The sequence below is a fragment of the Arvicola amphibius genome, chromosome 2 (genome assembly GCF_903992535.2).
Source record: "Arvicola amphibius chromosome 2, mArvAmp1.2, whole genome shotgun sequence".
NCBI lineage: Eukaryota > Metazoa > Chordata > Mammalia > Rodentia > Cricetidae > Arvicola > Arvicola amphibius.
This window is the reverse complement of record NC_052048.2, coordinates 87,283,908-87,297,518: the sequence shown is the minus strand read 5'-3', so window position 1 is coordinate 87,297,518 and position 13,611 is coordinate 87,283,908. Positions and strand designations below refer to the sequence as shown.

The window sequence follows — 13,611 nt, the reverse complement described above, 5'->3', positions numbered from 1 at the left end:
TTCCAGAACCAGTAAGGAAACTCAAGGCCTAACTCTCTGCCTCACTTTCCCCTCCCGTAGTGCTGTGGTGCTTGATGGTAAAAATTATATGCAACCGGAGGCATCGTGAGCAGCGAGGGACCAGCTCTGGGAAACCATGGAAGCCTATGAGCCAGCAACCAACACATGGACCCTCCTACCCCACATTGCCCTGTCCCTGTGTTAGACATGGCTGTGTCCGTGATAAAGAAATATATTCAAAGCGGCTGACATCGGCAGAGAGCCCAGGACAAGCCTATGGGACGAGTCTGGTGAGGCAAACGCCACACACCATGGTTATCTTCCGACACCAACAAGAGGCCCACAGAACACAATCGAGAAGCTCACTGCGCTAACATTTCCAATATTCTCTACATTGAATGTAGAAAATCATCCTCGCCTTTTGGGTGAAGCGGGGCACAGCGCTTCCGGCAGCAGGAACCTGGAAAACAGAGCCAGGTCTCGCTGGCCAGCCAAGGCGCTTGCTCTCAACAGGGGGCGCTCGCTCTGCCCGGTGCAATAGTTTCACATATTTTTCAACTGGGAGAGAGGCTGTTTCTTTCCTTCTTGCAGAGCAAGCTCAATCCCTAAACCACCATAGATCAGTTATCCTGTGACAATATTGGGCATCAGGCTCTTTTGGAATAAGGTCAAAGTGTCCTTATCACTTTGATTCCTACTTTCTTTGTTTTTGTTTTTGTTTTTAACCAATCTACACTTTCAAGTGGCCGAGAGAAAAAAACGAGGGACGGGGCTGTGCAGCACCAAGGCCTAGGAGGGGGCTGGTTGCCACCAGACAGGAGAGAGGGCCAGCTGCAGAGCCAGGGCTGACAGCCGCAGGGATTGCTGGGAAGAGCTGCCTGTCCTTCATGGATTTTTCTACCATGTTTTTGCTGCGAACGGACATGGTGGGATGTGCTAGCTTTCTCTTAGCCAATCTGAATTATTTAGATTTCCGAGGCATTTTCTTGATACACAAAAGGCTATTTTTAAGTACTGAGAGGAGGAGGCCACAAGAGGGGCAACACCGTGGGGCTTCCCAGAGCTCTTTGTAGGTAGTGCCAGAGGGGGGCACTGGCTCTCATTTTTCTATGTGCAGAATAGAGGAGCTCTCCTGAGGTGGGCCATGCCCCCACTTTATTTTTGGAAAAAGTTAACTCCCAGACAGCCCTGGAAGACCATGCCTCATGGAGGCATTGTCGGAGGGGGAAGGGTCTATTCTAGAAGAATGTAGTTCTGGCTTCTGACACCAGTCCAGCTCCCTCCATGAGGTAAAGCTGAGGACCCAGGCCCAGAAAAGGGACTGAGGGAGGGAGGGAGGGAGGGAGAAGAAATGTCTACAAAGCACAGGAGACTATTTTTGATATTTATAGCTATATATTCAAGGCACCTGCCGCGAGAGCTCTCAGGATAGGGACAGCCTTCTTAGACGAGCCATGACAGCCACGGCCTGAGGGGCACGCGTAGAAACCGCTCTTCTTGTTGCCTTGTTGGATAGCAACCTGAGAAAAGGGAAGCCAGAAAAAACCTCCCAACGAGGCTCAGAAGAGAAAGGCCTTCCCATTAGTCCTTAGACCCTCAAACCTCACCCGGTCCTCAGCTTCCGTTCCAGGGCAGGAAGAAGGCCGCCGCCACCGTGCTGTTTAGTTGAAGTTAGTACCAAATACACACCATTTTTCTACCTGGGAAGTCAGCTCGCCATCACCTCATAATAAGAACCACTGACAGAGAGAAAAAGAGACAGGATACACTCTCCATCATTCAGTATTGGATGACACAAAATTCCAGTCCTAACGACGGGCATCAACTTCTAGCATTACAAGTGTGGCTCCCACTTGACAAGATACCGAGCTTCGTTATGCAGTTTTTAATATTATTTATTATTTAAAAAAAGTAATAAGCACAAAACTACATACATTGTATGTCATTTAAAAGTATTTATGTCAAACAGGGTGCAAGTGTGAACCCAAGGACTGGAGCACAAATTTCTAACTGCCTGGGGCAGGGTGAATGTGAGCATTTGGCGTGCGTCTGCCTCCAAGGGAGGTGCTAGTGGTCAACGGGACTCCACGGAGGACACTGAGATTCCGTTTCTCTCCTCATCGATCACACTGGAGCAAACTGGCTATTTCTGTGAATGACATAAAACAGGGTTCTCTGTAATGGTATTGTATATAGTATATGTTTATTGTTAAGTTGTTATATTATAATAAATATATTTATAGATCTAGACTGGGAAGCTGATGCAATGTCTTTGTGGGCCACCGCCTTTGCCTCAGTGACAGCACACCCTAGCGCAAGCCTGCCATTCCTCTTGGCCGCTAAGAGCACACGTCCTCTTCTAGACAGTCATGTAGGTTTTGATGACTGGAGAGGACCGGTTTGCAAGAGGACAGGAGATGAACAGTAACCAGTAAAGGACAGCTGAAGGTCAAAGTTGAAAGGACTTGCAGACACAATGGAATTGACCCAAGACTATTCCCTACACCTATGCACTTCTGATCATAGCCATGCATCTGGAAGCGCCATAGCTTGCTTTCCCCCACCCCCTTCTCTCCTGTACTGGAGCCACTTGCTTCTCAATTCATCGGCCTAGCCGGAGCCACAAGACACTTCCCTCTTGGAGGAAAATCAAGTGTGATTTCCGTGCTAAGAACCAGGAAGGGTGACCTCCCCACTTCCTCCGTTAGTCTGTCACACAAACACACATTGCTATGCCCAGGACACCTAGGCAAGGTTTATTTAGCGTGAAATGTGGAATGCCTCTGTCAGGAAGGGTGCTTACAAGAGAGGGCAGGTTTTCCAAAGTAGTCTCCCACATGGAGCCTTAAGTCTTACCAAGATCTAGTGTCTCCTAGAAAGCAAAAGCCTAATATGGTTGGAAGAGGAGGTGCTGAAGCCTTGAGATGAGTGGACCATATGTCTATCAAATAAACTTTTCCCTGGGAACATCAATCCTGCAAGGCTGTCCACTAGATGCCAATCATGAAGAGCTAAAATCTCCATTCTTGTCTACTCCATTTTCTTTTTATCAAGGGAAATGCTCTCATGGTCCATGAAGAGTCTCTGTGTTTTATACCTAACTCTGGTGGTAATCAGATTCCATTTTTACCATAAAAGACAGGTGAGTCCACTGGATTAGGAGAGCCACCATGAAAACCATCAAGGTACAACCACCTGATATAACAAGGTGAGAAGACAGCCCACATTGTGTATGGATTTTTTTTTAAGAACCTCAAGAGAGCAATCAGAAGAATGATCTATTGCCTGAGTGGTAGAGTATTTTAGTTAAAGGAACCAGGTAATACAATTGGAAAATGTTAGTTAAGTAGAAATAACTGTTAGATCAAAAACTTTTAAACATTAATTTAAAAGGTGCTGGCAGATAGAATCCAAAAGTTTAAAAAAAGCCCAACATTAAAACTCAGCAAGGAATGAGGTAATACCTGGTAGCTATTACGTTGACTCCCTACACCCACCTGTAGGGGGAGCTGTGCTGAGGAGGCGCATAAGACCCTACAGTAGCACAGAGGGTTCAGCAGATGAGACAGCAGGCGATCGGCACCAAGGAGCACTGAGATAATCACTTCTAGGCAGCCATGGAGAAATGACGTGAACTCTAGGAGAATAACGCCAACTATTCTAACAGAGTGTGTAAGATTGACTAGGTCTTGTCCGTTGACACTAATGATGTGCTAGCCACCACGCTAAGCGCACAGAGCACTGATCCCCGCAATTCAGGTACGAAAGACACAAAAAACAAAGAAAATCCATCTCTGTACAAGACTGTAGCTTAATATGTGCGGCTATGTGTGGAAGACACATATGCTTGTGTATAGATGTACATAGATGAGCCCAGTTCACAAGACCACCTAGACCTGAGCTCTAACAACTCTGAGACCAGGGTCCTTCTTCCCCAAGCTACCTCAGAAACCTTAACCTTCATGCAAGATGACCAAGCGTGCAGCCCTATCGTACTCATGGAACTGCGAACATATATTCTTCCCTCTTTTCAAGAATTTATATACCTATAATTATATAGTTACTTCTGTAATAAAAAGATAGATATGCTATGCATTTTTTCTTTTGTCCCTTTTCCTGCTGCATTAGAGGATCACACCTAAAGGCTGCTTGTTAAGTGACCATTCTGCCCCCCCAATCCCTATAAAGTACTTTCGTGGTAACGAGAGACAGAAAGTAATGTTTCCCTGAGCTTCAATCTAAGAAATTCTGTGTATGCATGTGTGTGTGTGTGTATAAGCAGTAAGAAATTCTTTGTGTGTGTGTGTGTAGTGAAGCAGGAAGAAATTGTGTGTGTATGTGTATGTATGTGTCTATGTATGTGTGTGTGTGTGTGTGTGTGTGTGTGTGTGTGTGTGTGGAGAAGCAGTAAAGAAATCAAAGGATTCAAAATAAAGGATCTGAGAAAATTAAAAATAAGAAAACAGATTGCCACATGTTAATACTAAACTCTGGGGCCCTTTATCAAGATCTGGTCTTTGCTTCATCCTCCTCATTATCCTCCTCTTCCTCCACAATTAGAGATTAACAAGTTTCAAACATGGTGAGCAAGGACCCTAGAGCTGCATTGCATTACTCCCTCTCCCTCTCCCTCTCTCTGTCTCTCTGTCTCTCTCTGTCTGTCTCTCCCTCTCTCTCCCTCCCTCTCTCTCTCCCTCTCTCTCTCTCTCTCCTCTCTCTCTCTTCTCTCTCTCCCTCTCCCCCCCTCCCCCTCCCCCTCCCTCTCCCTCTCCCTCTCCCTTTTTCTGTCTCTCTGTCTCTCTCTGTCTGTCTGTCTGTCTGTCTCTCTCTCTCTCTCTCTCTCTCTCTCTCTCTCTCTCCCTCTCCCTCTCCCTCTCCCTCTCCCTCTTTCTCTGTCTCTCTGTCTCTCTCTCTCTCTCTCTCTCTCTCTCTCTCTCTCTCTCTCTCTCTCTCTCTCTCTCTCTCTGTAGAATGCTCACGTGGCACGACTGCACACAGCATCTTGAATGCTCTCAGCTGCCTCGGCAGCACAGGCTGCCATCTCCACACTTAAAAAAGTAAAGGAGGGCCGGGTGGTGGTGGCGCACGCCTTTAATCCCAGCACTCGGGAGGCAGAGGCAGGCGGATCTCTGTGAGTTCGAGACCAGCCTGGTCTACAAGAGCTAGTTCCAGGACAGGCTCCAAAGCCACAGAGAAACCCTGTCTCGAAAAACAAAACAAAACAAAACAAAAAAAAAAGTAAAGGAGGTCATTGGTACTGAGACCATCAGAGGAAATGAATGGAATGTGACCTTAGTCCTAGCACAGCCCTACAGAAGATACCCAGGAAAGCCCATCAGACTCTGAGACTTCAACAAGTCAGCCTGTGGCCTGTCAGTGTCCAGGGCCAACTGGCTGACTTGAGAACCCCTGCTAAGCACATGGTTCCCCAAGGCAGCCCCTGCTTAGCTCTTGACTCCAAACCAAGTCTCCTTTCCATCGCCTGTATTTAAATTCAAAAATGTACACAGCAAGCCTAGCATTCCACTAAAATACCACATTAAAACGTAGATTCTACTGCATCCTTGTCTTGACATGAGCATTTGTGTTAGCAGACCAAGTTGCAGCCAACTCCAGTCAGAAAATCTTGGGTCTGTGGGGATGAAAGCTTTCTAATAATCTACTTTTTTGTTTCTGAGGATGACTAAGTTCAATAAATGTGGAAATCAGTATAGCAGACCAGTGATCTGGAATGGAGATTTAACTGTGTGAAAGGCAATTGCTTCCTTCCTTTTAAATATAACCCATGAAACGCCTTTAGTAATGTATGGTAACTACAAAGCCACCAGACAAATGAATGACCCTCCCTTTTAAATGCATGGAAGATTTTGCGACTCCCTACCCCAAATACCTTTATTTCAGCATACTAAGTACAATTATGGATTGTCTTACTTTCTTCCTTTCATCCTTTTTTCTCTATACAACCCAGGCTGCCCTCAAAATGACTTAGGTAGGCAAAATTGGTCTTGAATTTCTGACCTCTCTGCTGCTGCCACCTAAGTGCTGGGATTCCTGGCATCTGCTACCAAGCCAAGCTCTTGCATTTATTAAAATGCTAAAACAAAAAAAATGTAATTTTCTTTCTCAGAGAACCTTAAGCTACAAACAGAGTAACCATACACAGTGTTTAGAAATACTGGAATCTCATCCTAACTGAGTTGACTTTTTTGCCACCATGAGAATATTGGAAAGGCCTTGTGCTGTGGTGGGCACAGAAACATGAGGGGCACTAACAGGCTTTGAGGGAGTTCAGAGGATCTTGGGACTGTGTTCTTCTATGTTCTTCTCTGTAACTTTTGGATTCCAAATATACAGTTTCAGAGCGATGGTTACTGATTTACCATTGCTTGAGAACTCAGAATGTCAAGGGCACAGCTAGGGTTTCTATTGCTGTGAAGAGACACCATGACCATGGCAACTCCTACAAAGTCAGACATTTCGTTGAGGCTGGCTTACAGTTCAGAGGTTTAGCCCATTGCCATTGCAGCGGGAACCATAGCAGCATGCAGACAGACCTGATGCTGGAGAGGAACTGAGAGTCTTGCATCAGATCTGAAGGCAGCAGACGAGACTGCCACACTGGTCTGCTTGAGCTTCTGAGACTTCCAAGCCTACCCCATAGCGATGCAGTTCCTTCAAAAAGCCAAACCTACTCCCACAAGACCATACCTCCTAATAGTGCCACTCCCTGTAGACTTCTGGGGGCCATTTTATTCAAGTCACAAGCCTTTTATAAATTAGATCAAATGCATTGCCTCACTGGGCATTTCCTTCATCATTATCTGAATCCATTATACCTATGAAACCATAAACCCTGCACTTTGCAGGTCTCTTCTGCATTCACATGTGCATGGGCCTGCTTAACCTGCTGGATATTTGTTGGTGAGACAAGGTCTTGTGTATCCCATTCTGGTCTCTAACTGGTTATACAGTCAAGGGCAAGGGTGACCTTGAACTTCAGATTCTTCTGCCTTTACTTCCGAGCCCTGGGATCATAGGCATATGCCGACCCAGCACTTCAGGCATGCTAGGTGAGCACCCAGCACTTCAGGCATGCTAGGTGAGCACCCAGCACTTCGGGCATGCTAGGTGAGCACCCAGCACTTCGGGCATGCTAGGTGCGCACCCAGCACTTCCGGCATGCTAGGTGAGCACAGCCACATGTGCAGCCCCTGCATTTCCTCTTTAAGTCATAGTCTTTAGTTTTTGATGCTTTCCAATGTCTCCCAATTGAGCAGTTACATCCCGAGTTCGTTTCTCAGAAACACATCCCTCCTCTTTTTCTTTTCTCTTTTTCTCCCCCACCTCCACCCCAAGACAGGGTTTCTCTAGGTAACAGAGTCCCAGCTGTCCTGGAACTCACTGTGTAGACTAGGTTGTCCTCAAACCCAGCGATCCACCTGCCTCTGCCTCCAGAGTGCTGGGATTCAAGGCGTGTGTCACCATTGCCCAACTTGCATTCCTCCTCCGGTTACCTCATCCTTCTAACACCCAAGTCCTTCTGCCAGATCCTGAAAACAAACTACAGTCCTAGTCACCTAACCTCTGTGGCTTCTTTGGGGTAGAGAGTGGCAGGGCTGGGGGAAATGTATTCACATTGATTGACAGCTCAGGCTTGCCTCACTCTTTCCCGTTTTCATCTGCGACTCTCCTAAGCCTGCGCTTCTTATTACCCTTTCTGTTTCCCACTCACCACGCTCTCTGCAGCCAAGCTTACCTTAGCAATCCCCAACTGAGAGACGGGGAAGGAGGGTTAGGGCTGGGAAGACTAGATTGAGTTTGAATCCACATAGAACAAAAACCACCCTGGCATGGCTAAGAATGCCCGTGACCCCAGCACCGAGGAACAGAGGCAAGCATTCTGTATCTCTTAGCTTAGTCTCTGTGGCAGCCAGAATCCCAGAAGGAAAACTCTCATTAGAGTGTCCAGACCCAATGCCAGCTCAATTCCAGGAACAAACAAGCCCCCTGAAGTGGCAGTAGCCATAAGAGAAGCTGAGCGTTCTACAGGACTGCATGAAATGCTGAGCCTCCATGTGAAGAGCTGGCTGGGATCAAAAGAGCATGATCCATCTCTAAACGCTGATGTGACTGCCACCAGGTCCTGCTGGATGTGCACATGGCTGTGGCTGCTCTTCAAGGTTCCTATGAACCCTGCAACTCATGAGAATACATTTATTGTTTTATGGTTCTGGGCATTGTTAGTCTGAATTGGGGTGTAGGAGCTAAGACAAGGTACCCATGGCCTGTGCTCCTCCCGGGAGATGTAGGAAGAACCTAGCTTTCCTGTATTGCATCCCTGTAGTAAGACTCCTCATGATTACATTATAGCCCCAAACAATCCCCAATAACCACTCCATCTCATGATTAATTGTATCTACAATGTCTCTTCACCATGGGAGGTGAACTTACAGAGAGCCATGTCAGTTTATCAAAGTAATAGAACTTAAAAACTCTACCACACTATTGAAACAGGACTTCAACAGCCACGGAAACCAGCAAGGACTTCTGGTTTGAACATAACCAAGTTTGCTGTTTGAAAAAAAAAAAAAAGCCTCCACTCCACAAGACTATATCACCAAGCTAGCATCTAACATCTCACAGATGATTTTCAAACTGGCCAGGACACAGTCCAAGATCACTTGACATTTAAGAGCTAGGAATAAATTAAATAATTCACAAAAGAAAAAGCAATTAACAAACACACACCAGGGCTGGAGAGATGGCTCAGCGGTTAAGAGCATTGCCTGCTCTTCCAAAGGTCTTGAGTTCAATTCCCAGCAACCACATGGTGGCTCACAGCCATCTGTAGTGGGATCTGGTGCCCTCTTCTGGCCTGCAGGCATACACACAGACAGAATGTTGTATACATAATAAATAAATAAATATTAAAAAAAACAAACACACACCAACCATGAGTTTTCTCAGAGGCTGAAATGATTTTAAGAAAATAAAAATTAAAAATCTCCAAATCTAAAGAAAAAAACTTTATTAAAAATGAACAGAGGGGCCAAATAGGTGGCTCAATAGTTAAAATGAGAGCACTCGCTGAGCATCATGAGGACTGAAGTTCGGATCCTAGCAACCATGTAAAAAGTCAACATCCTGCTAATATCTGTAACCCTAGTTACAAAGGGGCAGAGAAGGAGAATCATGGGGGATTTCTGGCTACCAGACTAATGGAGAAAAATGAGCCCCAGACCCAGAGAGAAACCCCATGCCAAGGAAATCAGTAGGAAATGATTGATATCTGATCCCCTCTCTGTTCTCTGCATGCACACCCATATACACACATGTGAATACACTCAAACACATAAACATAAATAAATAAATAAATAAATAAATAAATAAATAAATAAATAAATCTCTTAAAAATTGAACATAACCTCAGGAACCTGCAGGACTATATATAGAGAAAGGTCCAACACCCACGCCACTGAAACCCCAACAGGACAGGAGAAAGGTGTTGGTACAGACAGAGAATTGGAAGAAATAATGACTAAAAGCATCCCAAATAGGCAGAATACCTGAATTTACAGACCCAAAGATCAGTAAGCACAAAGTGGAGAATCTCAGAGATATTCATGTCCAGTTACAATGATTGAAAGTCAATGTAAAGAAAAAGTCTTAAAATGTAGTCAGAGAAAGCAACACATTACATAAACCACAATTCAAATGACAACTTGAAATATTAAAAAGAAAATCATGAATGAAATCAACAAATTGAAAGAGCATTTCAAAGCCAGGCAAGGTGGAGTGAGATCAGGAGCTGAAGGTCATACCTGGCAAGCTCAAGACCAATCTTGATTACCTGAGATGTTGTCTCCACAAAGTCAATCAACAAATAAGGAACATTTCAAAAGAGCCTCAGGAAAGCATTAGGGGAACAGGAGTTACACACATGTTAAGCTGCTGCCATGACTGGGGATGTAAACTTTGGAACTGGACCCAGACTGCAAAACACTATCAGCATCCTCCAGGGAATGTTACAGCTGGCACCGTCACTGACGGCTCTTCTCCCTGGTAAAGGCTCAGAAATGATAATGTATGCCCCACTGTGATAGTCAGTTACAACTGCTAGCCTGATTGCATTAAGAAATACTTATGCTATTGATGGGGCATATCATGGGGTATGTCTGCTGTTGGCATTTCTCAGAGTGGTTTACCCGGGACCCATCCTGAATGTGTGTGGCGTCCCATGGGCTAGAGTTCCATGCTGGAGAGAAAGGGGGAAGAGGCCAGCAGAATACTGGCATTTTCCTTTCTCCACCTCATGGTCAGCACCAAGGATCAAGCCACTCACAACACTCACCTTTATCTCCATGGTGGACTGTCATCCTTTGAACCGTGAGCCAAGACAACCTCTCCCTCTCTTGCTTTGTGTCAAGTATTTGGTTACAGCAAGGAGAAAAGTAACTAATACATCTAGTGACAAGCAGCCTGACAGGTGTGCCTGACCCATGGCCCATTGACTGAACTCAGCCAAGGATAGCTCCAAACATGGTCTGCCTGCATGTATGCCTTCATGTCAGAAGAGGGCACCAGCTCTCATTACAGATGGTTGTGAGCTACCATGTGGTTGCTGGGAACTGAACTCACAACCTCTGGAAGAGCAAACAGTCCTCTTAACCATTGAGCATCTCTCCAGCCCGAGATTTCTTTTTGCAAGGCTACTGCACAATGCCCAAATACAACTCTGTAGATGTATCTGATAGCAACGTCCAAAAACTGGATATATGTAGATGGAATGGCGGGCTGTGTCCTGCCACCCGGCTAGCTTTACACCTGAAATAATTACATGGAAACTGTATTCTTTTAAACATTGCCTGGCCCATTAGTTTCAGCCAATTATTGGTTAATTTTCACATCTTCCTTTAACCCATATTTAGTAATCTGTGCAGCACCACGAGGTGGTTGCTTACCAGTAGAGATCTTAACCTGTGTCTGTCTTGGAGAGGAGAAGCATGGCGACTGACTATGGCGACTGCCTAAAGCGTCTGCCTTCTCTCTCCCAGAATTCTGTTCTGTCTACTCCACCTACCTAATTTTCTGTCCTATTAAAGGACCAAGACAGTTTTCTTTATTAACCAATGAAAGTAACATAGACACTCCTCCATCAGATATGCCTGCTGTACTAACTCTTTTGTACCAATCATTTGTCTTTTTCAACTGCCCTGCAAAAGCTGCCTTTATCTTCTACTTCTCGCTCCCTTCGCAAGCCCTGCACAATCCGAGGTTCCCTGGATACCCCCTTCAGACCTGTCTCAATCTGGACTTCTCAACTTGCCATTCGCAAGAGTCCAGACCGAGCTCTTTTATAGTGTCTGAGCTTCATCAACATTGCGCATCTCCTAAGAAGCTGTGGCTTCTGTAGGTCCCTCAAGTGGCATTTGAAAATGCTGAAGAGCAGAGTCATCATCCCCAAATCTCCATCTAATGAATACTTCTTTCAGAAATAAACTCTCTGATGAAGAAAAACTAAGAATTTGTCCTGACTTGATTTGCTTCACAGAAATTGTTTAAATTATATTTACTTATTCATTTATTCATTCATTCATTTGTCGGTGTGTGTGCATGTTTGTTCATACACACACACACACACACCATTTACACACACACCATGGTGCGGACGAGGAGGTCAGATGACAGCTCACAGGACTCTGTGCTCTTCTTCCACCATGTGGGATCCAGGGATCAAACTCAGGTCATCAGCCTTGGTGACAAGTGCCCTTTATCTGCTATTCTACCTCACTGGCCCTAAAGGAAAGCTTTTAGGAGAAATAAGGAAATGTGAGACCACAGTACGGAAAGGGAAACAATGAATGTCTGGGTAAATAAAACGAATGATTTCTACTCTTACATTCCTGAAAGTATTTGTGACAGTTGACAGGAAAACATTGCCTGGTGAGGTTTTCAGTGTTGTAATACAATTCCTATGACAACTATTGCATTTGGATGGAAGATTTCTATATTTTGTTTTGTTGTTGTTGTTTGGTTGGTTTTGGTTTTTTTGAGACACGGTTTCTCTGTAGCTTTTGGAGCCTTTCCTGGAACTGGTTCCTGTAGACCAAGCTGGCCTCAAACTCACAGAGATTCACCTGCCTCTGCCTCCTGAGTACTGGGATTAAAGGTGTGCACCACCATGGCCTGGCCAGATTTCTATGTTTTGGATAAGGTAGGAAAATGTTAATTTTAGATAAATTGTAAAAAGTATATAAAGTATCAAAGAAATCCCTACAAGTAGTTCAGAGATAGTCAGAAACCCAGGAAATGAAAACAGAATAAAGCTAAATAACCCATATGAAGCAGAATAAGAAAAGATGAGACAAGTAGGAAACATAATAAGAGAGTAGAGTAAAACCAAACATGTGTATAATTATGTTGAGAGTAAACCCTAGATCATAGCATTAGCACAGCTGCTGTGCCCCCTTTCTCCCCTACACCACCACTACCTCCCCAAAAAACCCAGAAAACAGCCAAGTGCCAGTGAGGTTGTGGAGAAGTTAGAACTCTGTGCAGCTTCTGTGGAAATAAAAATGGCTCAGCTGCTAAGGAAAACAGTATGGTAATTCCTCACAAAATTAAAAATGGAACTACCATATGATCCCATGATTCTACTTTTGGACATATCCATAAAAGAAACAAAAGCAGGGACTTAAGGGATATTCATAGCCTTATCTGCAGTAGCCAAAGACAGAAGCAACCACATGCCCATTGAAGGATGGGTGGATAAACAGAATGTAGCATATTACATATAACAGAATATTCTCAGACTCTAAAAGGAAGGAAATCCCAAGGCGAGTTAGCGGGGATAAACCTTGAGGACATAATGCTGAGAGAAATGAGGAGAATGAAATCCTCCTTACACAAGAGACCAAGAAGAGCCAAATTTAGGCTGGACATGGAGGCACATGACTGTAATCCCTGTACTCAGGAGGTTTGGAAAGGAAGACATGAGTTCAAGGTCAGCATGGATTATGTGGAAAGTTTCGGACTTGGCTGGCTATATAGCAAAAATGAGTAAAATAAAATATGATAAATAAAATAAAAGAACAGTCAAATTCCTAGAGACAGAAAGTAGATAGGTGTTGTGTTTATTTTTGTTGTTTGTCCCCCTCCTTGGTGATATTCATATTTAGCTACTTCATATGACTCTTGGGATTTAAATATTCAGTATATAACCCTAGAAGGATGGTGGCCATATTTTTTTTCTCATTGGAGAAAGAAGTTGCATATGCTAAGTGAAATTTATATGGGAGGCCACAGTTTTGAACCAAACTTCTGCAAACCTCTTACACAAAGTACTGGGTAATTAAACAAATTAAACAAAACAGGCAAATTCAGAATTAAAAAATGAATGAACAAGCTTGAAAAAAGAACAAAACTCCTGGAGATTGCCAGCAACCAATCAGAAGAGGATCTCTGTGTCTGAGCAAGCACAATAAACAAGGTCTCTGTCCCAACCCTGACTAGCCTGACAAAAGCAACCTGCCTTGTTCCATTTTAGCTTTCTTTAGCCCTTTGCTACCTACAAAACCAGCTCCTCTTTTCAACTCCTAGAAACACCCATTC

At 44.5% G+C, this 13,611-nt stretch overlaps 1 protein-coding gene across 1 annotated transcript in view; it reads left to right on the top strand.

The window, feature by feature from the left end:
- The window catches only part of Klhl29 (kelch like family member 29), a 210,924-nt gene extending 210,675 nt beyond the window's left edge, over positions 1 to 249 (top strand). The window contains 5 exon segments of the mRNA XM_038320239.1: positions 61 to 79; positions 82 to 135; positions 137 to 184; positions 186 to 218; positions 220 to 249. Coding sequence (XP_038176167.1) covers positions 61 to 79; positions 82 to 135; positions 137 to 184; positions 186 to 218; positions 220 to 249 — 184 coding nt within the window.
- The last annotated feature ends 13,362 nt before the right edge of the window (positions 250 to 13,611 follow it).